General features: G+C 36.9%; 1 protein-coding gene across 3 annotated transcripts in view; it reads right to left on the reverse strand.

The window, feature by feature from the left end:
• Positions 1-26,615, reverse strand: part of SH3YL1 (SH3 and SYLF domain containing 1) — a 45,302-nt gene that overhangs the window by 17,688 nt on the left and 999 nt on the right. Inside the window, exons 1-9 of one of the 3 annotated variants that reach the window (XM_051614904.1) lie at positions 15,852-17,336; positions 14,943-15,053; positions 13,822-13,935; positions 13,255-13,319; positions 9,949-10,061; positions 7,351-7,479; positions 6,869-7,031; positions 6,145-6,217; positions 5,405-5,461 (exon numbers count right to left, since the gene is read on the reverse strand). In XM_051614904.1, coding sequence (XP_051470864.1) covers positions 5,405-5,461; positions 6,145-6,217; positions 6,869-7,031; positions 7,351-7,479; positions 9,949-10,061; positions 13,255-13,319; positions 13,822-13,935; positions 14,943-15,053; positions 15,852-15,858 — 832 coding nt within the window. In that variant the 5' untranslated portion in view covers positions 15,859-17,336. Of the gene's footprint in view, positions 1-5,404; positions 5,462-6,144; positions 6,218-6,868; positions 7,032-7,350; positions 7,480-9,948; positions 10,062-13,254; positions 13,320-13,821; positions 13,936-14,942; positions 15,054-15,851; positions 17,337-26,615 lie in introns of those variants that run through there. The other 2 variants (XM_051614907.1, XM_051614906.1) reach the window with 2 other exon arrangements.

Genomic DNA, 26,615 nt, shown 5'->3' on the forward strand with positions numbered 1-26,615 from the left:
GAATGGTGTACACATCCCAGCTTATATTTTGTCTTTTCCCTGAATTTGGTCAATGTTATCCTACAGGATAGTACTTCTAAGAACAACATGATCTTAAGTAGGTGAAAACTGAACTGCAGAGCAGGCATGCAAGCAAAACATGTGAAACATGAGGTGAAGTTACCAGTAACAATTATGCTATTGCCTTCAGAGTGTTACAAAACAGTTTGGGTTTTTTTAAAGCTTTTTACCTCAGAAGCAGTCTATGAATTCTTAGTCCATATAATTGTGTTGGCTTAGTTAACACATTAGTTAACTGGCCACAAAATAAAACCCATACTGTAGTAACAAAAATAACTCACATACAGATTCTCCAGTTTTCTTGACAAAATACACTTTAGGAGGCAAGAAAATCTGTCACGACATGCTCACAGCAGAGAGATTTTCATAGATATACTGAACCATCTGGCATTTGTAGATTACTGAAAGAAACACAGTTGTGCCAGACCTGGCAATTCCTACAGAATTGTAACCATGAAAAGTTCCACCTGTAAGAGGGATTTAGTTAACATACACTGAGTTTACCACAACCTCATGGTACTAATCAAAAAGAGTCAATATTGTCTCAACTATTTTCACATAGGGTAGCAATATATGAGAAGGTTAAATTAAATAAATGGATAAATAAATAATAAAAAGGTAAGATGTGGAGTTTAGTTAAAATTCATTATGGCTTTTAGGAGCCCAAACTTTACTGATCTCAGTCAGGTCACATTTCAGAATTTGCTATTTGCAGCACTACTTAAATTCTGAGAGGAAAGAGAAAATTACTTAAGACAAAGTGCTTAAGACAAAGTCAATCTGTTTAGCAATCAAAAGAAATATCAAGGAAGATCAAACGGTGATTTGATTATAGCACAAGTGTCTCAAAGGGAACAAGAGGGGAACAAAAACCCCTCTCAGTAGGAAAGGGCTCTTCAGTACAGTGAAGAAAGCCATAACAAATACAATATTCTAAAAGATGCAGACAAATTAATATGGGAAGGCATGAATTTTTAATAATGAGGCTGAAAAATCACTAAAAAACAACAAAGAAGTAAAGAGGTGGTTTTGTTTTTTTTTGTTTTTAAAACAGTGACACATTTCTCATCTGCCTCCTTGTGTTCACTGGTAGGCTTGAAATGCTACTTCTTTCAGTATGTGAGAATACAAATCTATGCTCAATGGAGCAGTAACAATCTGTTAATATTTTCGTAGTATTTTCAAGGTGAAAAGTTTCTACTGAAAAAAAAGTACCAATTTGTGTTTCATTTTTACGTTTTCCTATACTCAAGTTTGGGTGTGATGATTTTACGCACAATAGCCTTAAGGGTTTAAAGTCTGCAGATAAGATAATTTATCCCAAGAAGAGGGCACACGTCTTTCCCACTATAACATTAAAATTAAAAATATGTATTTCAATGTGTGGAAGGTAAAAAAGCCTGTGTTTCTGAAAGAAATCTATTAAAAAAAACCCAAAACCTTGAACACTTAGGCTTTTACAAGGACAAGTTCTTACAATTTTCTTAAGCAAATCATATGACTGCTTAAAAGATGCAAACAGCACCATTAATTTCTCCTAATTATAATAAAATACTTATGCTGTTATAAAAAAAGAAAAAAAGTGCTTTTGTGTTTATGATGAGCATTTTGTCTTACAGTATTGTAGCCACAGACCCACCCTAGTGTTCATAAACATTCCTGAAAGGGAACACACTACTGAGCAGAGGCAGAAACACTAAGCAAGAATGCATTCTTGAGGCGAGAGAACTCTAGCCCATGATGATTTTTTATAACTGTGAATCAATAGTGGAATAAAAGTGTTTGGAAGGAAAAAGTTTTTTTTTGCAATTCCATCCTCATTTCTGCCTCAAGTCTATTTCCTGATTGTTCCACCATCCTGGCAATTTTTAAAGATTCTTTTCCAAACCTGTGAACTAGTCCTTTTCTGGCTAGCTGGGTTGAGGAAAAAGTGAAAAAATGTCTGACTTCTGATTCTAAACTAATTGCCTGCTAATGATTCAATTCTCACCAACATTCACTTTAACCCAGCTCCTGCTTTTACTAGCAGATTGCTACTTCTGTTGCTACCAATTTGGAAACCAAACCCCTGCAATGTTTCAGGCTTGTATAGTATTCAAAACACTGTTAGGTGGATAGACAGGTAACTCAAGTAACCATTTATCTACAGTTTTGGTTACCTGCTGCTCCATGGCAGAACCCCAAGCAGAAGTAACTAGAAACCATTACACTAATGAAAAAGTAGTATCTAGGATTATATAGATATCTAGTGTGACAAACTAACAATCTAATGTATCTAATAAAATAAAATTTTGAGTCTACAATATCAAAGTAGTCCACTAAAGAACCATGCGTAATTTATATTACAGATGTGGAACAGAACTCTGCAGAAACCTTCTGTCCAGATAAACGTAAAACTAGATCATGGTAATAAAGCTTGGAAGAACCAGTCAGCCCTTTTATTAGAGTGTATAAGATAGAGGGGACAAGTAGAAAAATGAAGCTGTAAAACCCTAATTCTCATAAACTCATAAGCAAATCTAATTTCTTTATCTGAACAAGCTCCAGAAAAAATCTCTACTGCCACAGAAACTTCTTACTTCACTGAATCACAATAACTGTACCAGTTATCAGGTGGTTGTTTTTCCAGAACTGTAAAAGGTCTCTGCAAATATTTTTTTTTAAATAAAATTTGTGGTATATCCAAGCTTCTGGAAACATTTGAAAACATTACTGAACTTCATGTTACAACTAAATGCATTAACTGAAGTATTATTCAGTTACATGAAAACAATCTATTTGCATTTGAGTTCAAGTATCACGTTACCAGTTTAGAAAAACATGTTTTTCATTTAACATTCTTCTTGCATTTGAAATAGGTTATATAAGATTACCTATCTAGATAATTCAGGTCCACATAAAATAATTAAAGATGTTTCATCCAGAAGTCTAGATCTTCTTCCATCTATCCAATGAGAAGAATTAATGTTTCATCCTTTTTACTACTTTTGTAACTGTTGCAAAACCAAAGCCTCCTAACACAATGCCAAACTCCCCGCTCCCTGCCAAAAAGACCTTACCACTAGCAACCCAGACAAGCTTGTTGCTCAACATTAAAACCTACTCCTGCAGCAGCCATTATACAAGGGTAGCTTCCCAAATATTAGTTTCATGCACTCTTCTATTAGTTATCTAATAACTTTTTAAAATTAGAAAGACAAAAGAAATGTTGAATGTTTTTTCCAGATAGGACATCCATCGTAGCAAGTAACCCTGCAATAAAGATTGGCTAGTACAAGCTATAGCTGCTGGGCAGCTCTCTTGAAATCATCTGGACTACAAACTGGCAGGAAGGGATTATTGGCAGGAGGGAAGGCCTTAAGGCTCCTTCTATTCCATCACGCACTGTAAACACACCCTTTGTTACTGACGTGAAAGATACTGCAACTCTTTTCCAGTCTCCCATCAATGTGTATGAAAGTTACTAAATTAAGAGACACCGAGGGGAACGACTTCAACCTTGATTTTAACCTGTGAGAAGAACAATTCCTTAGCCTTTACAAACATACAGTACCTCTGTGGATTTAGACAGCATTTGAACTTTTACCTATGGAAATACAATCTGCCATATAAAGCAAAATATAACACGCAAAGCTTGCAAGGTAAACAAAAATTAACCATGAGACAACACTACTTGCAGGAAGGGTAATTTATACGAGGATCCTGCTGCCTCTTGCACTCCTCAAATGTAAGCTTGTGTGTTTCTACACACTCTTAGGAATCCTCATTAGTAGATTGACTGAGTCTACATTTTGATGTAAAAGAATCTTGATAGTCATCAACAGATGGCAATGGAAGTTTTTTTACTTTGTCACTTGCATCACAATCAAAGAACACTCCATTTAGCAAACACTCGTGCAGTTTTTTCCTACTGCTTTAGAAACCTCTTCTCAGTTGGTTAGAGCTTTTATTAAGACTGGGAAGGTTTAGTTTTAATGGTCAGAAGATCTATTTTTCTTTCCTTTTGCATGACAGCTCTGAGTACAGATCACCAGAGTGATCACTCTTTTCCTGGTAAAAGTCCTACAGCACAATGGCAAATTTTGATTCTCAAGAAGTCTGTGATCTGCACATCAAGAGCTCAGCTTAAGACCCTTCTGTGTCAGTTGCCTCAACGTACACACACACACAAACAGCACACATGCAGAGAAGGTACGAAGGAAAATGTAAAGAGAACGACACATATACTTTACCTTAATTAAAATCTCTAATTACATGAACCAAGAAATGAAAAACACAATCATGACTTGGGCCTTCAGACAAAAGAGTATAAATACTGTGCTAAATCACAGTACTCTACCTGAGATAGACTTTCACTGTGATCTATCATCAAGCTTGATTTCTGCTCCATTTTCAAAAGTAAAGAAATCTTTTGTTTCATTTTATTTTCAAGTGGTGCATGCAATATGTAAAAATGTGCATACATTTTCCCATATATATAAACGTATAAAAATTTATACATATATGTAATATAGAATGCCTTGGTTTTGATCCAAGTAGAATCCACTAAAACATTTATTTATCCAATGGACATTATATTTCACAGGAGAAAATTTATTTCACTGACTTTGAAACAGCTATCAGTCTTTTCCCTGTGAAAGATGAGGGTCCTGGTGGGAGAGAACACTACAGAAGCCAAATGAACATAAGTACTTTCATAATACAATTTTTCCTAACTGATTACAGGTTTCCAGATGATGCGCTCCAGAATTCAAGCATTACATTGCAAATACTACTGAGTAAGATTCTCCCCTTAGAGCTGAAACTGCTTTAAACTTAAGAGAATCAGAACAGAACAACAAACACGTACTATCTTTTTAATATACTGCAGAGTTATCTCAACTGAATACAAAAAACCTCAAGGAATATAACTGCAATGGAAATCTGTGTTTATGCCAGCATAATCAGCTATGACCTGTGGATGCACTTTTTAACTAGAAAAGGAGTTATAGTACCTTGCATAAGGACTTGGACAGAAGCTTGTTATATCAGCTTTCTTTTTCACTTCAATTAGGTAGTAATGTAAAACAGTTTTACTACTTGCAGTGGGTTTTTCAAGCCCACTAAACAAAACAAAATAACTTTTGCTGTTCAGAAAAAGAATCACATTGTTGGAATGTAAAGTCAGGGAATAAGATTCATATTTATGAACTATTTTCAGGAGAGCATACAAGACCTGAATTTCATTTTAACACATAAAGAAAAATATATAAGGCTAGATATTGTTAGATGTCTTCCAAAGTACTTTTAGGACTTCTCCGATTCCACACTGCATTAATAAAATATGTGCAAACTTAGTACCTACCCACAGAGGCATAATCATTTGGAAGTTCAGGATAAAGTTTGTTTGTATTCTTTTTAGCTAAAAGAGAAAATAAAATAGTAAGTTACATGATATACTAACATATATTGCTATATTTCATATACTGCTTTTCTAATACATGTTCAATAGTTATAAAATGTTTGCAGTTATATAAGAAGCAGCACAGGAGAATGAAATAAGAACTTTGCTTTATATCCTTGTCCAGAGAAATCAAGTTACCAACAGGAGGAGTTGCACAGTAAAGTTCCACTTTCAAGGAGAGTACTTTGGTAGACAAACTATTATGGAGCCAGAACTCTGTCTCCTCTGCTCTACTGTAAAACTTCAACCTGTTAAAAGATAACGACAACCTAAAAGAGAAATTGTTCTTTAGAAACCAGAAGTTTTTTATTAAGATGTTTCATTGTACCATGGCATTTCTATGTATCCAATAAGTATCAATGCTTGCTTTGAACTCTTACATGCTTCTGTGAATATACAAACACTATTTCTATAGCAAATCTGTCTGACAGAATAGGTTTGTTAAGATAAAACAAATGAAACCTTAATCCTTCATCGCTCATGGCACTATCCCAACATACTTTCAGTGTTTGCCCAAGGAAGACTATTAGCAAAACATTTTTATAGACAGCTAGTACTATAATAATTGCATAACATTCATTAGTTTAAATGCTCTAATTTTATAGAGTGAATAGCTTAATCATTATAAAAATGTTTTTAACCTGGTGGTGTCGGCCTAACAGTGGGCTTCGGTGGTTCTGGTCTTGATGATGGTCTAGCAGGTGGGTCATTTACCTAAAATGTACAAATTTTTATGAAAAGACGCATCACACCTGGAAGTAGATTGTAACTTCAGAGCCTAGAGGTATGCCGAGTTACACTCCATTGCAATTGTATGAATTTGAGAAACACACTGAAGAACTAGTAATATACTTATGACTAAGTAATTCACCATGGGTTTAACAATGATAAAAAAAGTAAAGGTCTATCAGTAACATTAACATCTGCAAGAAAACATCTTCTACAGTTATGAGTATTATAATGTATATGTGATTGTTTTAATGGAAGACAGAAAAAGTAGAAAATCAAGGAGTATCCATGTCACCCACGTCACACCTGGTATGCTCATTGTTTGCAGATTAACACAATCACAAATCGTTAAACAAAATTTTCTAATCATCACCTTAATTTGATTATGCACTACTATAAAAAAAGGACATACTTTGTTATTCTGGAGGATGTAAAGCAAAACCAGCAACTTTCTTGTCCAGAAGAGCCTACCAGGGCAATACTTGAACAAATGAAATCACATGTAGTATCTGCAATGTGTTATGCCTTTGAGCATCCAATACAGAAGTTAAGAATGCCACACAAACATCAACATCACCACTGACTATGAACACTTCAGGAACATCAAAAGCCTTCATGATAAAGAGGTCCACAAACCCTTCTTTGTTCCCTTACAGCTTTTCCTGGATTATTTTTTTGCTCCTCATTTTCATATACTTCAGTGAAAGATGCTAGAGTTTCATAAAGATCTTCTGCTTGAGCAGGAAAAGGCACATCACCAAGCAAGATGGCACTGGCGCGAATATCCTGCCCATAAAACCTGATGCAAAAGAAAAGATGCCAGGTGTTTGATCATCATTACATTTCAATGTTTAGATAAATTAATCTTGTGCAGGTGTGTTCCCCCCTCCTCCCTGGCCCTGCATTTCTCTCACTGATCACCTACTGATCTCTAAACATTCAGCATAATCTCAATACCCACTGCAAGATGTCTAAATTAAAGAAACCCTTGCCCCTCAAAAAACTCTAAACTTAGCCCAGTATGTTCTCACAACAAACACTTTTTCCAAATTGAATGTGTCCTGGTTCATTTTGTCATTATACCTTCACCGATTCTTCTAGATTTGAAGAGAGCTTACTTGCGATTTGTTTCTTTCCTTTCAATTAAACAGGTTCCTTCCAGAGATACACCTGCAAAGAGTCCTCGAGATTTGCAATACGTATAGACAGCAGCAGAACTTCTCAGGGCAACATCCCCTTCTAAATTCCTAGAAGGGAAAAAGTTTTGGCTGACATTCTTCAGTATGGCTTTGCAACACAAACAGCAATTGTCTTTTATTTTAATCCTACAAAAAGTCAGCCAGAGTCTCACTTCACTTCCTTTTGTTCTTACAAACTCTATCGATTATATTACGTGGCTCAGACTTGAAATCTGTTTTCAGTTCTTATTTGAGACAGAACCCAGTACAAAGTCATTAAGATGCTTGATAAGGTTTCCTCTCAAGCACCAAACAATGTTGCCTCACATGAACGCTCCACATTACACCACCTCCTGCATTCAGAAGTCTGAAAATTATTAGCCCATGTTTTATTGCTGTTTTAAAATTATTTCAGCATGTTTGTGGCGACTTGCAATTCTATTCTATATACCCAAAGCCTCCTTGATTTTATGGTGCCCAAACCAGCACTAAGTATTTCAAGTAAGGCATTATCAGACCTTGAAAGAATTGGAAGATTGCATTTTTTTTCCTACCCAGGATCATATAATATTTTAGGTTTGAAGATACCTCAGGCAGTTAGCCAGTCCAACCTCCTTCTCAAAATGCATACATCAAACTGAAATCAGGTTGCTCTGGGCTTTTTGTAGCCAGTTTTTGAAGACTTACATAGATTCACATAGATTTCACAGACACTCTGAGCAACCTGTGTCAGTGCTCAGTTACACGCATTTTGAATTTTTTTTCTCATATCCAGTCATAATCTTCCTTGTTTCAGTTTATTACTACTATTTCTCAGTCTTGTCACACACCTCAGTAAAGAACTGATGATGCCCTGTTGGGAATGCAGCCTCTTAGAAGACCTCAGGGTCTTCTCTCCTCCATGTTAGATAAGCTGAGCTCCCTCAGACTCATCATTCATGTGCTCTGTGTCCCTGGCCATCTTGGTAACAGTTCACTGCACCCACTCAAGTTTATAAACATCTTTCAGGGTCAAAACTGGACACATTCTAGGTACAGTCTATGAAGTGCCAAATAAAGGGGAACAATCACTTGCCTTATCTACTGACTGCAGTTCTGCTGGTGCAGACTCCTACTCTAATATTTGTCCTTGTTTAATTTAGTGAGGTTTTCTGTTGGATCATTCCTCTACACTCTTTAAGTCCACTGCTCTGAATGGTAGCCGTACCCTGAAATGTGCTGGCTGAACACCCTGATTTGGTACCCGAAGAGGGTATTTTGCATCTGTCCCTCCAGATCACTGATAAAAATACCAAGCAGATCCCAGAAGAACCTTCTGAGGAACTCCACAGAAACCTGGCTTCTGAGTACAAGATGAATCATCTACCACTATTCTTCATGACTGATGATCTGTTTTTTCAACTATTTGCTAGTCTGCCCCACCCTGACACCTAGGCCACAATGTCCCAGCTTGGACACAAAGATGTTGCAAGACAGCATACTGAATGCCTCTGCAAGGCAGATGACATTCACTGCCCTCCACTAATGCACAGATCCCTCTCATCTGTGGAACAGGCATCATATTATCCTTTTATTTTGTCAGAAAGGCTGAAAAACCATCAGCAAAACTTAACCTAAAAAAAACAAATAAAAAGCACATAAGAAGACACACGTCCCATGAGCACAGTCTGAGGCAACTGGGCTTGGTAAGCCTGGAGAAGATGGGAGAACCTAACAGCAATCTAACAGTGCAGTCTTCAAGTATCTGTGAAGAAGAGGCTATCAAGAATATGAAGTCAGGCTCTTTACAGCACCGTATGGTGGAAGTATAAAAAGCTATGGATGGACACAAAGAAGAAATGTTTTGACTGGATATAAGGCAAAATTTTCACCCAGAGGACAGCTGAACAGTAGAGCAGGTTGCCCAGAGAGCCTGAGTAGTCTCTGTCTTCAGAGTTTTTCAAGACCCAGCTGATATAAAGGCCTGAGCTAGCTGATATGAAGTCATCACAGACCTTGCTTTGAGCAGGAAGTTGGAGCAGAGATAGTGTGTTTCCTTCCCTGTTATATTGTTCTCTGATTATATCATCTCATCCTTCAAAGTAAGCCAGCTTAAGCATTTAAGGTTTAAAAGTAATTATTTGGTGTATTTTTTATTTACTGTCAGGCAGATATGTGTTGAGAGACAGCACAGATCCATAGGTTAATGGAAATAATACTTTGGGCAGTCACAGTAGCACCTGTGGTCTTTATTTACCGTAGCCAGTCTCTTGAAAAAAAGAGAATTAATCTCAAGACATTTCCCTTCTACCAAGGAATGCTTTTGTCAGGAAAGAAAAAAAACATAAGGCAAGAAAACCACAACACAATAAGGGACTGAAAAGGTGTAATGCTACAAGAACAGTACGGTCCAGTCAACATGAAGGTTACACAGGTTGTTTTGAAACATACCAAAAAAAAGCCATGTTGATGTTTATATACAGCTTTAAAAACTATCCTCCATCTTTAATTCTACCCCTCATTTAAGTCTACCCCATACCAGGAAAGTATTTTACTCACCTCCCTAGTGGTCCAATTGCCACCGTAAGATTTCCTCCAAGTGTAAGATTCCCTCCTTTGGCAAAAGCTTCTACTGCTCTTTCATGATTCAGTATTATCACTAAGTCTGAAACCTATAAAATATCAAAAAAAAAGTACTGTGCTTTTTAAGAAGAAAGTTAGAATGGCCTAAGAGAAGTGTCTTCTGTTTCGCAGGAAAACAGGTGGGAGAACTGAAAATATTCCCTTACCCAAATGCAAACTGGTTTCAGATTTATCAAGGTTTTCATTCAAGCGAGAATCTTTCTCTCAGAAAATTACTTCCTTTCTTGCAGAAGATGCTTTTGAAACAGTTTTCATAACAAAGCTGATCCTTCTTCTGCAAGGTTTTGAGACTAAAAGTAGTTTCACATATTTTTTTAAATAAAATTTGACTGACTTCTTTCAAGTGCTGATATGGTGAGTATGTGATAACTGCTGCAACAGAAACGCTATTTTTAATTCAAAATTTCCTAATTATTTTTTAATGGCTTTTGCAAACAATTATGAAGGCAGTTTCAGATGTGAGGAGAGATCATATTACGAATATATGTTTTGATCCTTTGATAATTTAATTAATTAGAAAAAGACAACTTATTAAACAAAAATTACTGTCCAAAGAATAAACAGCAAGAAGGACACAGTTTTACCTGTCACTGAAAAAAAAATTATTCTCTTGACAGAAAATTAGGGATTTAATTTATATGTCCATATATGTCTATGAATTAGTATTTAATTTTTAAAGACTTGAATATATGTGATGTAGGCAGTTTCTTCAGGAAACTATTAAGCCAAATAACTGAAGAATTACCAAAGTATTTTTGAAATATTTAAACACAAAATGGAAAAAACCCCACTATTTTTAAAAGACTTAATTTGCTTGGATTGTGACACAAAATTCATGTGTCACATGAATTAAAAAACTTCTGCTACTATTTAAGTTGATGTCTATTAACATTAGTACTGTAAAACTATAACTCTCTTCAATTTAACGAATTTCACTAGAAGTCTCCTACAGCTGTTTTCCCAAACTAGCAAGCATTTTAAAGAAGGAAAAAGTCTGTCAAACACAAACAGGATTCTAGAAAGATCACTCCGTCTTACCTGAAAGCTCAGTAAAGTCTTCATATATATTAAAAAAAATAAAATACTGCAGCAGTACCAGCCTGTTCAACTGAGTACATTTCACTTCTATAACTTGCTGTGATGGATCATCTTTTCAACAGGTATCTCGAGTAGTCAAGGGCTACTGAGCCTGATCTTTCATCTAACAGACTTGACTGAAAGGCAGGTTCAGAAAAAACTTTCAACTTACCCCAAATTCCAAACAGTGACAGCAGGAAATATAAGAGGAGATACCAGATTATTTGCAAAAAAAAAAAAAGGCTGGCCCAGAACTATTACACACAGTGTAAGAGAGGCTTTTGTTGTTAGCCTCCTGGTAACCCCCACCCCATCCAATATAAAAGATGGCTGACATAAGTATGAACTATTCAGGGATGGAGAGTTTAATTCACTGAGCTGCTATCTCCTCTTACCCATTAAGAGGATGAATTGGCAGCTAAAGCTAAATCTATCTATAGCAAGAAAACATTCAAGGAAAGTATTTAAATGAATTTCAAAACTGGTCTTTTATATGAGGTACTAAGTTGTTTCACTTGGAAAACCATGCAGATACTGTTCCTTCTGAAGTCTCTGATTTCCTACTTCTGGTTTAAAACCACACATATGGACAACTACATCTATGCCAACTACAGTATCTCCTACAGGAATAAAATTCAATTTCTACAAGGTTCAAGTTTGTATATGACTAAAAGAAAGTTGAAATTGGGCTCTGGACTTTTAAGCCACTTAGGTATTTCTGAATACCATCTCTTCTCTAGAAGAAGTTAAGACTGTGTTGTAATAACGCCAGTAAGGAAACAGTATTTTGTAAGCTGACTAAATTTTCAAATGAAGGGCACATTATTGCTCAGAAAAAAACCACCCTCCCAGGAGTAGCTTCTGTATTGAAATAATTTGAGTACTTATCAATAGTAAATGGTTACATTATCTAAAATATCAGATAGAGATGATAAAAGGAAAAGTTTCATAGATTAATCAAAGCATATGAAGAGTCTGTTTCATTATCATTAAAACAAAAAAAAACAACCCACAACCCCAAACAAAACCAAAACCCAGTCCTAGGGCTCAAAGTCAATGTTTTGTAATGCATTCAGATTCTGTAGTCATGAAAAACAAAGAAAAACTCTTACAAAAACTAGTAATTTTGTATTCACAGCAGCTTTTAAAAAGTGCACAGTAATAATGCCTGAGATGAACAATGAGGCTACAAGAAAACATTGATCTGTTGCTCATTATGTGAGTGCTGGACGACTGGCTGTCAGGACAGGTATAGCTGGTTAGTTGTAGAAGACATACTGGGACTGGTGTGGACCAACCAGATCAGTTATGCATGGATTCTTCTGAAGAGCAGAATGCCAATAGCAAGAGATCTTGTTTGCAGCATACCTTTACTTTCATTTTCTTTGGGAATCAGTAGAACAGAAGCTAAACAGAAAGAAAAGAGAAGGACAGGACTGGAGGCTAGGGTGTGAAAGAGGAGGAAAGATGGTAAAAAAGGTGAAGGACCTGTGAAGAAGAAGAGACTGGAAGCAGAGGCAGAGAGATGTCAGGGTTGTCAGGGCTCAGATCAACAGGATTTCTCTGAATATGTTGAGTCTGTTACTTGACCATATCTATTGGCTGGAAACTGGCTCATTTTCTGTAGCATTCCTTCAGAGCAGGCACTATTAGTTTCGGTGCTCCCAAACTGAAGGATGAAGTCAGTAATCACAGTTTGAGTGGGAAATTTATGAAGTACAGTAGCACTAGCTAGACTCCACTTTACTCCACCTTCAATTCATTTCACTTTCTTGCCAGATTAAGTCCTTGTGCTCTTTAACAAAGCATTTGATACAGTATTAAGTATAGGATACTTTTAATTAACTCCAATTGGCCTATGTGTAAACACCGAGAGGATATTTTCCCTAAGGGAAAGATTCTGCTAGAAGTGGGAAATCAAGGAAATAGCTGTTATGCAACTTATTTTTAACTGAAATCTCTCCAAGCAATTAGACTGATGAGATCAAAATCCCCATTGTGTTTGTGTTGTATAAATGAACTTTAAAATAGCTTTTTTACCCAAAAAATAGGTTCTACTGTCTCACTAACATTTAGATATTTATCAATGCATTTTAATTTATTGCAAAAAAGTTACCAACAAGTATTTAAAATGCAAAATTATACCTCAATTCCAATTTCAAATCCACCGCCAAGGCCAGCAATTCCTATTGCAGAAGGAGCAGACCAAGCTGTTATGCAAAACAAAACAATTTACAGAATTTTTATCATGTTACAAGAAATACTCATATTATTAGAGTGAAAAAATGCTAACAAATTTTCTATTTAAAAATATGTTCAAAGCCACTACAATACAATCACATAGGTATACCAGTTTATCCCACTGGTAGGAATTTAGGAAATACAAACCCTCATGATTTAAACAAATCTTTGTGACAAATTATTTATTATTTATTACAAATTATTTATTATTTATTATACAGTTGTCCCTCATTCTTCTAAAGAGTTTTAAACTATATACTTTTATATTTCATCCTTTTCTACAGAGATATTGAAAGCTTTTACATCTGGACAAAAGTAGGTACAAAATTCTGAAAACGGCTTTCAAATCAAACGTTGTCACCTACTGGCTACTACTTCTGGCATCTCATGTTTTATGATATGAAAATAAATAATGAAGAAATACTTTTTTCTTTTAATTCCCCCAAGAAGCACAACAGAATATTCACTTACTTCCATTAGCAAGACGAGCTAATACAATTCCACTTCCACCTCGAGCAGTCACCAAAAATCCAGCTTTGATAACAGACAAAACTGCAAGGCCTTTCGCTTTAGCTATTACATGAGCTGAAACAGCAAAATAATTTATTCAAGATCTTGTAAGAGAAGCTCTAAGAGAATAGGAAAATAAAAATCTGTATTTAACAATTTTGAACACATAGGAGTCAAACAAGCCAAGGAAAAGCCTTAAGAAAACTCCAATAAACCTGAGCTGATATAATGCCTCTGCTCCACAGTCAACCACAGAGCTAGTCACAGGTCACATTAGCCTGTGCTAATCTCTATGATGCCACTACTGCTTCAGCTATCCTGATTAGCTCACAGAGAATTATTTTGCTTATTGTCACAAGCATTGTGTGTGAGTACACTTAGCAAGGTAGAGACAATGAATAGTTGACATCCCTGTCACTATAGATTTTTGGAGGAGTCTGAATTGAAAATGCAGCAACACACAGCAGCCTAATCAGCTTATATCATTAGACAGCGTTTATGGCAAAAGTGTCATCATCCTGCACATCTTATTACACAACTTCTGGAACATAATAGTTATAAATCCAAAGCCACAAGCAGCAACACCAGATGAAGAAAGATACTAGGAGAAACACAGAATAACAATTTCAAAAGTAAAAAGGAGAGCAGCAAATAAGAGTGCTTAATCAGTACCAAAGGAGAAATGCACACTGATCTCTTTCCCTTCGCTTATTTTCATCTAGCTAATTCTAATAAACACAGGTATTCAAGAACTGGAACTACTATTGCAGGTTGTCCCTTTAGAACAGACATTCACAGGGTGAGCATGAGATAGTCCATCTGCCCCCAGAGGGAAGCCTTCCTGTGAAGTTTTAGTTGTAAACATGCAAAAGGTCTCTCTGAGTAAGTAATGTCTGCTGACAATACAGCAAACCAAACCCCCTTACTTCCAAAGTATTTTCACAAAAGTTATTGAACCCCCAGATCTTCACTCCTAAGTTACAGTCAGTGAAAGCAGAAGGAATTGGTAGAGAGAGTACAATTACACCACAGGGGAGTGGTGATAAAGGTTTTAGCTGAATCAAAACATTCTCTTTACTCACGAGGTATGATTTTATCAGGTCCATTTCTGGAAGTTATTTCTGTAAATTCTCGTAATATTTTAGCTGCCTTTTTAGCTTCTGACTTCAAGTTGGAAGGTATAGGATTATTCACTGTAAAACAAGAAAGAAATGAGAAATGTTATCTATAGTCAGATCAGGCTAGGTCATACAAAAATAAATCAATGTAATTTGTATGGGAAAATTAATTATTTACAAATTAAGACTAAACCAAACAAACTGAGAAGAAGCAAATATAAGAAATTATCTTCTACATCAGACCCACACTTTGTTTCTGATGGTTGTAACAGAAGACACCACTCAGGAAGAGCAAAGAAGCCCAGTTCTTTTTTGCAATCTGTTCCCCTTGGACCTCAGAATCCATGCTGGTAATAGCCAGGGTGTTGGAGACTGTTTCTGTCTCCATCCATGGGCCTGTGGCATACAGATTTGTAGAACAAAATCAAATCTACTGATACTCTTGCAGCAGCAGTTCACTACCTGCTATTTAAATAAATACTTGATTTATTTTAAATTAACCTACTAGTAACAGTGAATGCCTGCTAGTTCAAGTCTCACGAATTCTGGTGAACAACCACTGCATTCAACTTATTGACTACGTTCATGCTTTTTATAAATAGCCACAGTCTCCCAGTCTTCTCCTCTTTTTCAGGAGTTCCAGCCTTCTTAGTCTCTCCTCTGGATAGTTGCTCCATCACTCTGATCACTCTAATTGCTCTTCTCTGTACTACCATCAACACTGTTGTCCTTCAAACCAGCAGCTGTTGACCAACAAATACTAAAAGGTTAACATCTGTTCAGGAGTTTTCTCCTGGAGAGCTAAACTTGCAGCATGTTCTGAAAGCAAACAAAATTCTGTTTCACACCAAGAAATCAGCTTTAGAAATCTACCTGCCATTGAAGGGCTTATAAATATTTTCTCTTCAATGCAATCCAACACAAGCACCTCTGAAGATTTCAACTGAGGAAAAAGCAGGGATTAGAGATAGTATAAAGCAGCAGACTACAGAAGCATACAGAAAAAGTCTTGAAATTTTACCCCTAAATCCAGGAGATCATAAATTCTACAGAAGCATGTTGGTTCCATTTAAATCTACCAGATCTGCTGTCACTAATCAACTACTGAACAGAATCAAGTATTATAAGATATTAATATTTTGCAGTAGTATGAATACCTCTTTATACATGAATAGTGACATTTCACCTACAGGCTTGCAAGAAGAGGCCTTAGTGGAGACAAAAAGGTATGAGTTGGTCTTGATTCTTACATACACTAAACTCTTCAAAGCTATGACTTAAATGAATCTTATTTTCCTATCTGGCCATTATCAACACCCATCATTTTCAAGTTTATCAGCAACAAAGTGTCCCAGTAACACATGAATGTATTGTCAAATATGCATCTAGCCTCATGCCTTGTCTCTGAAAAGTATTTCCATAAAATTCAACTGTTCTTAAATTCACAAAAACATATAAAAGACTATGCACAGAGAAACAGCTTTCAGTCAAAAGTGGCCTAGATTTCTAATCGGTGTTCTCTCGGTGTTCATTCACCTCCTCACTCTGGGGAACATTCCCACCCAGAGCCATGAAGGTGAGGACTAAATACAGTTTGAGATTAAATCAGTGAAGCTTGGAGAGCAATTCAGCTCAGACTAAGTGAAACAGTAACAAGTCAGCCAAGTTTCTGCCTGCTAGAAGAGGAATTACACTTCTGTTTTTCAAATGAAGTACATTAATATGTTCTTCAAGCAAGAAGGAAGACTGCTAGAATGAAAGATTTTGACAGCTGAGTCTCGGAACTAGCTTCCCCTGTGAAAGCTTGCAGCAACACATGGTTTTCATGAAAACACAGAACATGCAACACTGGAGAGTTTGAAGTTACACCAGCCATCGTGAAGCTGTGCAGAAATGTCAGATGCTCTTGGAAAAGAAGGAAATAGATGCATAGAATGCAACAGACTCTAAACTGCACTGCAGTAACAGAAAGAAGACATATTAAATCTGTTTCCTAATAATCCCTTTTGTTTTCATAAAGTTGAGATGAAGGGAAGGGGAAGTTCTAAACTCAAATAGCTGAGGACTTTCAGAAAAAGCTGCTGGCATGTGCAATTTTCTCTGGCTGTTATGGCACTAAAATTGCAAACTAGTTTGCAGGAGTTTTGAATGTGCATTTCTTCCTTGGTTCAAAAGCCTGGAACCTGGCCACACAGTCACAGCAATGAGGGAGGCCAGAGTAGCCCTAACAAAATATTAACAGATAATTGCTTTTGGTAGATTAACAAACTCAGCTGGAGCAAATGTCTCCATTACTTCTGTTGTTTGTACTTGACACTGCATTTTCAAGGCTAGAGGGGAAACATTACATTGCATTTTGTAAGAGAAATTAAGGAAGATTTTTTGTTTAATATGAAGATACATCGAGGCAGTCACAAAAAGCATATTGCATCAGCATTCTTCTCCAGAGGCATTAATAATACACTTTTAGCATGATAACTTATAATTCATAATGAATCTTATAACAGAGTGCATGGCCATTTGCATAATCAGGTGAACACTATTGTATGAAGGTTTTCACTTAAGATATTTTTTAAGTCTAGAGGTCTTGATTTTGGGGAGGGTAACTTATCCAGTCTCCCCAAGATACACACTTCATATTACTTCATTCCTCTAACTGTTCAATAAAATTAAAGTGATAGATATGCTTTATTTAAACTGTGGTAAAATGGACAGTTACATGCCTGACCGATGGGGGACTCCTAGCAAAGTAAACTAGGCAAAGACAAAAAGACATGTGCACACTGAAGATACAAAACATTATGGAGATAAAAAACATAACGGAGCAAACACAAACATTATCCAGCGTCTAGATTACAGGCAAATAAAATACATTTCTGTGCTCCTCTCACTGTCCTCTTCCTTATCTCTGCATGCATTCCTTCCTCTCCTTTGGCTTCTCTCTGATCAACCTCAGAATTTGGAGGAACATCTTCAATTAATTTCTTCTTACTACTAAAAAGGCTTTTATTTACAACAGATTAGGAGAGAAATCCCATAGCTAAAGTCCATTGAGAAAATACCAGATTTTTTCAGACTTAGAAGTCTACAAAGAAGGAATAAACCAAAAAACAACAACAAAAATGCTTTACAATTTTTTTATGCAATGTCAGATTCAGAATCTCAGAATCGCTTCAGAAAGATTTTATGGTTACTGGAAAACAATGTATGCATGTTTATGTGCACATAAGAGTTAACTGTTTAATTGAAGAGAATTCAAAGCTGAACTCCATGAGTCATCAAAAGTAATACTGCAATACCTCACTGTCCCTTCAACTCTAAGTAATTGGTTTCAAAATCAGATTTTGGCACGCCTTAGGGCAGGAGGAAGGATGTGCAAGTAATGCTTTTCAGTGTGTATTTTGAAAGTTTTATAAGATACCTAGGCTGTCTCTGTGATTTTCCTCTCTGGCTCATTTTTGTCCTGGTGTTGCTATTTTGGAAGAAATTTTTTACTATGGGGATGGTGTTTTTCTGAACAGGTTGCCCAGAGAGGTGGTAGATGCCTCATCCCTGGAAACATTCAAGGCCAAGTTGGATGGGGATCTTAGCAACCTGAAGATGTCCCTGCTCACTGCAGGGGGGTTGGACTAGATGACCTTTAAAGGTCCCTTTCAACCCAAACCATTCTGAGTCTGTGATTTATCAGCACTATCAGTCTAAACATTATATTCCCAAAAGCAAACTTTGCACAGAAAAACAGCATTACTTGAGGAAACGGAAAATTATGTATTTCCACTCTAGTCCCTCTAAAATGTGGGGAGTTTTTGTGCAACATGTTGTGGAGCTCCTTTATTACCAGGGGATGGGAAGAGATGAAGAGATATTCCTGATCTAGCTGTACACTGCTACTGTAAGCATAAGAGTAACCTAACATCCCATCCCCAAAATAACAGCTGAAACTTCACTTTTTCCCTGTATTACTTGGTTCCTACATCAATATTGCTTCTGCATTCCCTGGGTATCTACAGCAACTCATGTTTCCATCGGTCCTTGCTTTTTTTCCTTCCTGCCATAGGCTGAACTGATGCAGGATTATTTTTCTGGACTAAGAAACAGCAGGAAGATTCAACAATAATGTTCTGTCAGTTACTTTACATGAAGCCAGATTTGTGCACTTCCAGGAGAAGACCAAGTAATTGGTGATATTTCTAAAGCAGAGCAATACAGGGGGTGTAAGAGGGAAGGAAAAAAAGGAAGAGGTTCAACGCACCGCCAACTGAAGAGCTCAAAGCTACACCTTGTAAACAAGGATTGCAAGTAAGAAAATTTACATCCAGATTTTAATTTAGACAGTAACAGGTACAAAAACTAAAGTGACTTTAATTGGCAAGCAAGCATGGCCCAGAAAGGTTTTAATAACAATGGATACAATCAACAAACTAGCTGATCAAACATTTTTCTTGCTGAAAGCCAACGCAGTTACTCAGAGAGCCTACATATAGTTCTTTCCATATTGGCTCATTTTGAGTTCCTTTGTTTACTTCCATATTACAACAGATACTAAGGAACTGGCAGGGTGCCTACTGGGGACTTGAGGAACTGACAACTTATTTAAAAATAAACAAAAAGCCCACACACTGACCTTAATTATACACAACACGATGCTTGATAAAGCCTGACTGGATTCCCACTTTGCTAAGCTTGCTAGAGCCAAAGCAAAAGAAATCTAATATCTTTATCACTGAAGAAAGGGGGAGGTTTGGCCTTCCCTTGTAGCCTGTGTTGCATTCAAGATTGTGTCAACTAAATTCAAGATTAAGCAAGCACACAGAAAACAATCAACACTAAAAAGGTAAAGTTTAATGGCTACCTACATAGTATTGGTGAGGCCTCACTATTAAGTGTTAGATCAGTCTCATGAAATCTTGTTCAAAGGCAAAGTATTGCACAAAGGAAAATCATGTAAATATGTTAAGGAATTCAAAAGTAGTTGTTTACTTGAAAGAAAAAATAGTACATGGAGGTTTACGCTATGAAACGGTGGTTTCTGTCCCTAAATACAACAGAAATAAAAATTTATAATTATAATTAATTTATAATTATAAGCAAAGTCAGGGATAAAATCTTGGTTTTACTTATTTTAGTCACTGTATAAACAGACAAAACCCTAAGTGGGATTTCTGTGACAAGAAAAATGGTTTAAACTTCTGGTCACTTATCAAATTGTCCTACTCCCCCTCTAGCTTACCTTATGATTTTAACTGTTAAATTATTTTCTTAAAAACTGATTTAATACTCCAAATCTATTAAACAGATGTTATAGAAATAGCTGCTTTTTATTAAAAATATCATATTAAATATTTAGAAATATGCAGAAGTTCCATGTTCATTTTACTCCTTCAGTAACAAGGAATAATTCTGTAGCACTGTCTTCACTATCAGCTTTTAAGTATGCATATATAATTGTCTGTTTTGTATTCGGGTAATGCTCAGGCAAGAAGTAACCAGGAGCAATAAGACAATAATATCTATCAGGAGGATATACTGATTGATGGATTTGGAATGCCATGACCAGTGAATGCTCAGCTGGGATCAAGTTTCATTTGCACTGCTGCTTGTTGTTGGAAGGAGAAGATATTGAGCATATGTGAGTCAGCAACGCAAACCCCATGGGGGAATATCACACCGAAATTGATTAACTGCTTAATTTGTAAGCTGATGAGGCAAGTGCGTCAGTCTCTAATTTACATTCTGACTAACAGTAATGATGTGTTGGCTGAACATTTGGTGAAATTATCTGAGCAAGGTGTAATAAAGAATAAAAAAAGCCTTTTTACTTAAAAGCTATAACTAATTCTGATATAATCAACATTCTGCTGAATATGAACAGATGAAATAAAGCATGTGGCATTATGAGAACCTGAACATCAAAAGTACAGTTTCAAAGAAGTCTGGTTAGAAAGTGGAGACAAAGCCTCACATGAAGATTTCATATATATGTTGCCCATGACTGACGGATTTTGATGGAAGGCAGTTGTTTTGTTTGGGTTTTTTTAGTTATAAAAAGAAGAAAAATAAAATATGGCAAATACCTTCTACAAGTCTCAGACAGTAATTCAGTCTTCACTTTCATTTCACTAAGTTCACACACAGCACAAGAATACATTAAAGCATAGCTGATTTGCTAATGGTTATTTGCAATCATCATTATAGCAGCAACATCAATGCTAAAAAGATTGTATTAACAGAGAACATTCAAAATTATGAATTAAGAGCATTCATAAACATGAGAACCAGCATACTCAAGAAAGGTTAAAGAACATCTAATGGGAAAGAGAAACCTGAAAAGCAGGACAGCACAGCTTTGGAAAAGAGCCTCAACCTAATTTTGGTTTCGCAAACGTGTAACATCATGGTACTGTGGTAGGCAGCTCCAGCCTTGGTATTCATCTGGTACTTGCAAATCCTAGCACAGCGTGCAAGACGTGCATCACAAGCACTTTGCCTAACCCAATAGAAAGTGAAGCAATATAAAGCAGCTGATGACAAGTAGCAGACTATGTTAAGCATGTGTCCATCAGTCTCCCTCCACTTACTACTTTCAACACTTGAAGACAATGGCAGACAGGAAAGCAGTCAGGTCAATGAAGCATCAAGAAAAGATATGTAGAGTCCAAGAAAATAGTGGCAGAATAGAAAAAGAACCTAGAAGAAAATGATGGAATAAAATAAAGGCAATAACCACCCCCTTTAATTGAAATCCAGCAGACTCCTGTTTCAGAGCCTGAGCTCCTTACTCCTAGTTTTGGAGTCAACAGCAAGAAGCAGATGTCTCTTTCAGACTCCAGGAAGCATGAAAGAGAAATGCCTCAGAATATGCACTTGGATGATCCTGCCAGAAAGCACTAATGGTACAGAAGACGGAGTCTAGGAAAGCTGTAGCAGGGAATGAGAAAATAGCAATGATTGACAGAGAGGTTCATGCCAACTGTCTATGTTGTACAATTCTGCCATAGGCACCTGGAGAAGAGCAAGGGAGACACAAGACAACAGAAAATACGTAAGTGTAAAGCCAGGGAAACAAAGCTGAAAAGCAGAAAACAAAGTCTCTGTGCAGTGAAGCTGTACTCTAATCTCATGCATTGCTACCATGTCCCTCATCACTTGAATTCTTGAAATTTTACCAAGTTTCACACAGTTCTGCTCCTCAACAAGCTTGGTGTGAGTAGCTAGTGCAATGTCAGAGACAGTAAGAATTGTGGCAGGGTACAATTACTACAACAAGAACTACATTGACTTGCAAAGTGGCAGCTGAGCTGCACTGAGACTGAGAGACTCTAATGTGTGCCTACCCAATCCTAAAGCTTTTTATACCTGTGAATTACTGTAACTACTCTTTCCTCCTTCCCCACCCTGGATAACAAGTTTACTGGATGATGGTATTGCATTAAGAAGCTGGTGCTGGCAGTGGGTGAGGGGGGAGGAGGGAAAACAGAAAGGTCGTCAGAACCTGCAGCCTTCAGCGTAAACACGGAGTTAAAAGTATTTTAAGGATTACCTAAGACAGATGGAAATTTAAGAACAGATTTTTCTTTCCAAACACTACAGTGGAAGTGAAATGGTACTTAAAATTAAAAAAAAAAAAACCAACAACGAAACAACACAAACCCACTTAACTTTGCTAAAACCAGCCTATTTTTCCATGTTTCACCTACAATAACCTGCTAAAGTTAGCTTTTGATGACAGCCTGTACACTGGAAACACCTCACGGGCCTAGCAAAGTTACAATTAAATTCAGCCTTCAAGAACTCAAATATGAAAAAGGAATGTCACATAACAGAACATAGCACCTTCTCTAAAACTAAAATAGCCCAATAATTATATTTCTCACAGAGAAAGCTCACAGATATTACTATCACTATGTAAAGCTGAGATATTTACAGTATTTCAAAGGGGTTTTTTAAATTGAATTGGGGAGAGTGCTATAATAAGAAATAATTATTGAATTTATTAAGTTTATATAAATATATGTGCAATTTTGTAAATGTATTTAAATCACAGTCATTTGAGAGGAAAAAAATTACAAACATCATTTTAAAGATTAGTACTTCAGAAAACCTGTATAGAATCTTGCCTTGTATCTGAATGTTTATTTCAAGACAGCTAAGAAGTCAGACAAGAATGATGAGAAACCCAGTCATCTACATCAGGATTTTGGTATGCAAATACACTCTATGAAGTCAACCCAAAAGCTACAGAATCACAAGTTTACTCAAAAAAGAACCACTTCAAACACAGAAGTCTTTCCTTTGCTAGAAATGAAGTAATGGAGATAGAAAACAAATTTCTCCCTTTGTTCTCATCTCTGTAAGCCTGTGTGTTGTTTTTTTGTTTGTTTGTGTTGTTTGGTGTGTTTTTTTTCAATCAAAGAAATGTATCACTGTGGATTATAGAACTCAATACAACACTGAAGAGAACTCCCATGAAGCGAATATTATTGGAAGCACATAAATGTGTTGACCTGGAGAAGGAAACTGCACCACTCTCAATCTGCACTTAAATTACTTCTACTATTAGCTGGTGTTTCAAGACAAATTGTACTCTGCAGCCTTTATAAGCACCTAACTTTGGTTTAGGGCTTTCTACTATGACGTTTTATAAAGGACAAAATTTCTCCTTCTTTGTCAAGTTTTCAGGCTGTTGTACTGTAAGCACAAGGATTTTGTAAACTCAGACCTACAGAGATGCAACATGAGATGTTAGCCAATGACCCTTCTGAAAGCAAAGCAAAATTTGAAATGCAGTAATTACATAAAATAACACATCCCAAAATAAACTTGAAGAAAATTCTAATTGGAGATGCTGAATTTCCTCTCATCTTGTTGAAGGATGAACTTTCTGATTACAGTTGGATTACACAAAGGTAAAATGATACTAACATAGCTGAACAAGGCAATTTAGAGAAAAATGTGTTCCCTTTGTATGTGCAAAATGTTTCACCTAGGTGATGTCTCCTTACTTCTAAGGAAATGTGGCATGTGAAGACAATCACAAACTGCCTGAGACACAGCTGAGTCAGCAGATTTGTTCCAAAAAGCACATGAGACATCTGTTCAACTGCATGGAAGGTAGAGCAGTGGAACACCTGCAGCTAAAAGCCTTCAAAAATCCAGGTTACTTTTAGCAATTACAAGAATGTGAAAACCCTGAGTCCACCGTTTACAACTGTGCACTAGGAGAGAGGATCAACCTACAGTGCACAGGGAAAAAATAACTCAGTTGGTACAGAGATGGTCAGAAAATAGCCTTTTTAAGAATATAGAGACAGTGGTGCGCTCTACAACAATCACCAAAGGCAGTGTTACCCTGGGGGCTGTTTGAGACCAGCAAGTGAACTCTTCCAAGAATTTGTACTATGAGAATTGTAGACTTTTGCTCAAAACACGCCATCACACTTATCCATGCTGCCACCCATGCCCCGGGAAACTGTCTACCTGAAACCCTTTTAGCAAGTCTCTCATATATATATTTATTGTAGTATGTTTGATGTGCAAACAGTTGGTACCAATGGGTTTGGGTGCTGTCCACCAAGCAAGATAAATAGCATGACCAAAGTTAAGCTGGAGCAAGGAATTCAGTTCTGCCTGTCTCTCCTCATGTTAATACAAAGTTGGTATGGTATGTGAAATTTAGACATGGGGGTAAGTGGAAAAACCCAAACAGAATCTCAACTTTGGCTTGTTAAGTCTATTTTAATCACAAAGAATACACTTCAAGGCAATTGGAGCAGGCAAACAAGTACCTTAACTTTTACACAAGAAAGTTTTAGTTAAAACAAAGTTGTGCTTTTCAGAAAGAAAATTGTAAAAATCATCTTGTTTATCTTCTCATCAAGGACAGAAGCACAGAGAGAACAAAAATGTGACAGACTCCAACCCCAGTGTGCACTACACAATATCTCCATAAGCTAGAATAACCTACATGAAAAAACATTTGTGTACCTTAACAAAATACAGACTCCAGCTACTTCCTGAAGAAAATATTTAATTCTACATAAACTCTTAGATTGCCTTGTTCACAACAGAGTTTCTCTCCCCCTAAGTCACATATCCTATTCTCCATAGCTGTTACAGGCTCTTTTACAACAATGCAATGGATGTTTGAAAAAAAAAAAAAAAAAAACGCCCAAAATTTCACATCAGAACTAGAAAAACTTAGTCATGAAAAGCATGATACAAGACAAAGAATAAGTGTTACAGTTCATTTCCATGGTATCAAGTTGACGTTAACTGAAGGTACAGACTGATTCTCTTTAGCTGCTGTGGGTCTAGGACAACTGGCCTCTGCACATATACACACCTACAACTCACCACTGGGAAAACTGCATGGTAGTGCTCAGTCAGCACCATGAGCAGAACCCTGGGCAGCAGGCAGCCCTGCTCACGGTGCTCTGATGTCTGCCAGAAAACTGCGTGTACAGAGGGGAGTTCAAGAGTATGGCTCTCACAATTTGTGACATGAAAAATTAACTATGGGATAAAGGCAACTCAACCAAATGTATTACAAACAGCTCGTTTCAGGTCACAGTCCTGAATATCACTTTTAAAACCTGTGTTTTAATGTTTTTCAAGTGCATTTGTTTAAAATTACTTTTAGAAAACGTTTTTAGATGGTTTGTAATTCCATTTATTTTCCATCACTTTTAAAAACTGTGTTTTGATGCTTTTTAAATTACATTTGTTTAGCATTATTTTTAGAAAATATCTCATGTTTGATAAGAGTTACCTTTATCTCATCAATTTTTCATGTGTGACTGATACACTTCAAATTCTCTCTATATACACACACAGTTTCCTTGCAAAAATCAGAGCACTGTGAGCAGAGCCGCCTGCTCCCTGAGGTTCTGCTCACACTGGTGAAGAAGTATCACCTGCTGATGAGCGTGCAGTTGCCCTAGTGGTGAGTCTGCAGTGCAGAAGCTTCCACAGCCAGTTGGCCCTTTCCTGCTTCTGATGGCTGAAAATGCAGAACACAGCTTAAAATAAGGATCCTCTGCAGCCCCCCCTCCCCAAGACACAGAAACACGAAATACTTAACCTCAAAGTTCTAGAGCTAGGCATGTGCCTACATGTAACATTACACACGCACAAATACTGGGATTTATATCATAGAATCCTAGGGCTTGGAAGGGACCTCAAAAGATCATCTAGTCCAACCCCCCTGCCAGAGCAGGGTCATCTGGAGCACATCACACAGGAACGCATCCAGGTGGGTTTTGAATGTCTCCAGAGAAGGAGACTCCACAACCTCTCTGGGCAGCCTGTTCCAGTGCTCTGTCACTCTCACAGTAAAAAAATAACCTTCAGAAAGGTCTTTCAAAACAGTCTCTTCTATATAGAACCTCAGTCTCCCCTGACTCACAAATACACAGAAATGTATGTGGTGGTGAATCTGTTTCCTATATTGACACCTCAAGGCCCTCCACTTGATAAAAGGCAGCAATAAAGGCACTCTACACCGCTCAGCTCATCTAACACGGCAGAGCTACGTGTGAAAATTACACAACTGACCCCTCTCACCCTCCTCTGCTTTGAGGAGGCCCCACCTGATAACTGAGCACTGCCATGGCCCCCTTCTGGCTCCTCCACCTTGAG

Source organism: Apus apus, chromosome 3 (genome assembly GCF_020740795.1).
Source record: "Apus apus isolate bApuApu2 chromosome 3, bApuApu2.pri.cur, whole genome shotgun sequence".
In the NCBI taxonomy this organism is placed as follows: Eukaryota; Metazoa; Chordata; class Aves; order Apodiformes; family Apodidae; genus Apus; species Apus apus.